Raw genomic sequence first — 4,001 nt, 5'->3', positions numbered from 1 at the left:
CTGGGGTCGACCCTGTAGGGGAGGGGGCTCTCTAGGGGGGGTCTGGGGTCGACCCTGTAGGGGAGGGGGCTCTGTAGGGGGGGCCCGGGGCATGGCCGGGCCCTGCAGGGGACGGGGCTCAGTGGGGGTCTGGGGGCGAACGCCATGGACAAAGCCCTATAGACAGCGGGGCTCTGTAGGGGACACGGGGCCCCGCTGAGGATGGGCCTTGGGGGAGCCGGGGGGGGGGCAGGCTGTGGGGGGACAAGGGCCACCAGTGCTGGAGCTGCCCGTGCCCACAGGTTGCCCAGCAGCGGAGCCGTGAGGATGAGGGGCTGGATCCCACCCGCGCTCTGCCTGGCCGCGGCCCTGGCTGTGCTGCTCCCCACTGCCTGCGCCCGCCGGAGCCAGGACCTGCACTGCGGAGGTGCGGCGGGACGGGATGAGATGGGGTGGTGGTTGGCACCCATTTGTCCTGCAGCCATTGCCACCCACCTGTGCTCACCCTGCTCGGGGACAGGCAGACATTCCTGAAGGGCCACAGGGCACCATGGGGACCCGCTCCCCACAGTCCTGCCGGCAGCACCAGTTACTCCTGGCAGCTTTGGGCAGCCGCAGGCCTGTTAGTGCCAGGGCCTGAGGTGTGGGCTCAGGCAATGCCATTAGCTCTGGGCCGTTGACGCCTGTGTCCCCCACAGCGTGCCGGGCACTGGTGGATGAGCTGGAGTGGGAGATCGCCCAGGTTGACCCCAGGAAAACCATCCAGATGGGCTCCTTCCGGATCAACCCCGACGGCAGCCAGTCAGTCGTGGAGGTGAGACGTCTCCCAGTGGGCACCTACTTGCCTGCGGCACCAGGAGGTTGGGTGGAGGCTGCGGCAGAGCGGGGCTGGCCTGACCAGGGCGAGCAGCTGCGTGTTGAAGACTGGGGGAGTTGAGGGAGGGATCATACCCATGTTGGGTGCTCTGCATGGGCTGGCTGAGCCCTATCTCCCATTCCTCAGCTTCCTCCACTGCCTATCACCAGCGCAGCCCCGCGGCTTTCCCAGGGCATCCATGGAGATGTCTGAACCTTTCTCTGTGCTCCTGGGAAAAGGCGCTGGTCCGGTGTTCCTGTTCCGCTGTCACACTCAAAGGCCTGACGCTGCTGATCTCGTGCTGCAGGTGCCCTATGCCAGGTCAGAGGCACATCTGACGGAGCTGCTGGAGCGGGTGTGTGAGAAGATGAAGGAATACGGAGAAAAAGTGGATCCATCCACACACCGGAAGAGTTATGTCCGGGTGATCTCCCACGACGGGACCAAGATGGACCTCTCCGGGGTCAAAATCGATGGAGACGTGGCTTCTAGCCTGAAATTTGCGGTGCGCGCAGAGACCAGGCCCTTGTGGCAGCTCTTGGGGCTTGGCGGAGGTTTTGGGTAGCGGCACCCGCTGTGTTGGGCAGCTGCGGCCCTTCTAGGGATGAGCTGGTCCTACCAGCAGCTGCCGTCCCCTTCCCTGGTCCTTCCTGGGGCTGGAGGGAAGAAGGCTGCTCCTGGGCTGGGGTGGGTGGGCGCAGGCCCGGCTCTGGGCTCCCCCCGGTGCTGTTGGCGTCGCCTGGCCCTGCGTGGTTGCCGTCTGATCCGTGGGTGGCTCCTGTTGCAGTGTGAGAGCATCGCCGAGGAGTATGAGGACGAACTCATCGAATTCCTTTCCCATGAGGCCGACAATGTCAAGGACCGGCTTTGCAGCAAGCGGACGGGTGAGCCGGGCTGGGCTTTCCCGGGGAGGGGTCTCTCCTGATGCCCAGGGGTTCATAGCTGCTCTGTCAGTGCTGAGACAGCAGGAGCTGCCAGCCCAGAGCAGGGAGAACACAGAGGAGCTGCGAGTCATCCCTGAAATCCTGACATCCCTTCATCCCGCAGAGCAGCCCCTCTCTGGCAGTCCGGTGCTGGGGTGTGCCTCCTCGCTGCCTGCGCTGCCAGCCCAGCGCCTGGATCCTGCTGCCCGCTGGAGCTGCCTGCAGATTTTTTTGGATGCTCTGCCCAGCCAGGCGTGTGCTGCCTGGGGCCGAGCCAGGGCAGATGCCGCGCCGGCTCCATTGGCCGCACCAGCACGGGGCTTCTCGTGCAGCCAATGGCTGGGCTAATCTCCCTTCCCGCAGGGCTATTTCCAGCTTGCAAATGCCGGGGTCAGGGCACGCCGCGACCTTTGTGCTTCCCTATTAATGAACGTGGCCCGCGTTCATTACCTGTACTGCAGGGCTGGGCCAGGGTGGGTCCCTTCTGTACCTGGCACACGCGTTGGGGGAAATGCTCCTTCCCCAGGGGGGTCCCGGGGGTCTCACGGTACTGCCAACTGCTCCTGTGTCTCAGCCTGTCCCCAGCCAGGCACCTGCTGCCTGCACCCTGCCTGCCCAGGGCTGATGCGGCTCTGCCGGCCAGTTGCGGGTGCTGGACCCAGGGAGAGGCCGGGCTGGCAGCTCTGTCCAAACAGCCGCGTTTCTCATTAACCACAGAACAAAGCGAAGGGGAAGCGCAGGTGTCCCTCAGCATGGGTCATGGCTCCAGCCAGCCCCAGCGCTCCGCGCATGGCTTGTTCCCACGCTGCGGGCAGGTGGTGGCCGGGGACGAGTGGGAAGGGATGCGTCACTGGGGAGGGGTCCCAGGGGGCTCTGCCGCATCCTGAGAGCAGCACCCTTTGTCACCGCAGACCTGTGCGACCACGCACTCCACATCCCACATGACGAGCTGTGACGCAGACGGTCCCGGTGGCCTCGCGGGACCAGGACAGCACCGGGCTCTCTCTGGCCGTCCCCTACCTCTTGGTTCACCTCGTCCCCACTGACCCTGCTGGGATGGGCAGACGTGCCGGGGAAGACCGTGGCTCCGGAGCCGGCACAGACGCTGCCTCACCCCCACTGGTGCTCTCATCCTATTTATTCACTGTCCGTCCGCTGCAGCCACGGTGCCAGGGGCACCAGCACGCCGGCTCTGCTCCCTGACGGGGCAGCCACGGGGGCCGGGGCCACATCCTCGCTCCTGCTGGGACGTTCCTGCGGGCACACTGCCAGCCCGGGTTCTTCCTCAGCCGCTGCCGGGGGACACAGCGGGGGATACCGGGGCTCAGCCACCCGCACCGGGGGAGGGGGGTGGTTGGGTGTCCGGGGCCGGTTTTGGGAACCCCTGTCCCTGCTGCAGGCAATAAAGGGGCTGTGCAGCAGCTGTGCCGCGGGCCCACCCGAGGGCAGGTCTCACTCCTGTGCACATGGGGAAGGGGTGGCGTGGGACCCCGGGCAGGGCTGGAGACGCTGGTGTCTCCCGTGTGTCCCCCGTGTGTCCCTGGCGACTCGCGCTCCCTCGTGCTCGGCGTCCATCTGCCGTGGCACGTTCCCCCCCCGGCAGCCGCCGATGGGCCCGCATCTCCCGGTCCCGGCAGACCTGTCGCCGCGGGGGGCACCGGGGGGGGTCCCGTCCCCCCCGGGCGTCGCCCAACCCGGGCCACCGCCCGTCCCTGGTGCCGCCGCCCCCGGGGCCAGCGGGGCAATGCCCCGGGGTCAGCGGGGACGGTCACCCGCGGCCGAGCCCCGCCCCCTGTGCCGGGGCCCTGACGTCACCGCGGAGCCGGGGCAATGTCACAGGGCGACCTCGAGCCCCGGCGGCTGAGTGCGGGATGACGTCACGGGCCCCGGTGACCTCATAGCACGTGGCCGGGTGCCTGGTGGCGTCACGGGGCTGCCAGGCAGCGCAGCCGAGCAACACCGAACCACCGACGCGCCTGGAGGGGGGTGACGCCGCGGCGTGACGTCACGCGCGGCGGACGGTGACGTCACGAGAAGGGGCGGGGCGCCGCCTCACCCCACCCCAGGCCCGGATCAGGCGAACGCCTCGGCCACCTATAGCCCGGGCCCCCCGTTCCCGCCGCTTCATTTGCCTATTCCCGCCCCGCGGCGCGGGGCGCGCCCAACGGCGAGCGGCTCGGCCCCGAGGGGGCGGGCGGGGGCGGGGCTATGCTAATAATCAGCGCGGTGCCGCGCCCCGCCCC

General features: G+C 68.3%; 1 protein-coding gene across 1 annotated transcript; it reads left to right on the top strand.

The window, feature by feature from the left end:
• The first annotated feature begins 257 nt into the window (after window positions 1-257).
• Window positions 258-3,088, top strand: CNPY2 (canopy FGF signaling regulator 2). The gene is made up of 5 exons (XM_010565120.1): window positions 258-406; window positions 678-793; window positions 1,143-1,340; window positions 1,623-1,719; window positions 2,670-3,088. The coding sequence occupies exons 1-5, from the start codon at window positions 307-309 to the stop codon at window positions 2,711-2,713; spliced, it is 555 nt and encodes a 184-aa protein (XP_010563422.1). The 5' UTR covers window positions 258-306; the 3' UTR covers window positions 2,714-3,088.
• The last annotated feature ends 913 nt before the right edge of the window (window positions 3,089-4,001 follow it).

Source organism: Haliaeetus leucocephalus, unplaced genomic scaffold, assembly GCF_000737465.1.
Source record: "Haliaeetus leucocephalus isolate CR32 unplaced genomic scaffold, Haliaeetus_leucocephalus-4.0 Scaffold186, whole genome shotgun sequence".
Classification (NCBI taxonomy): Eukaryota; Metazoa; Chordata; class Aves; order Accipitriformes; family Accipitridae; genus Haliaeetus; species Haliaeetus leucocephalus.
This window is presented reverse-complemented; position numbering and strand designations above follow the sequence as displayed.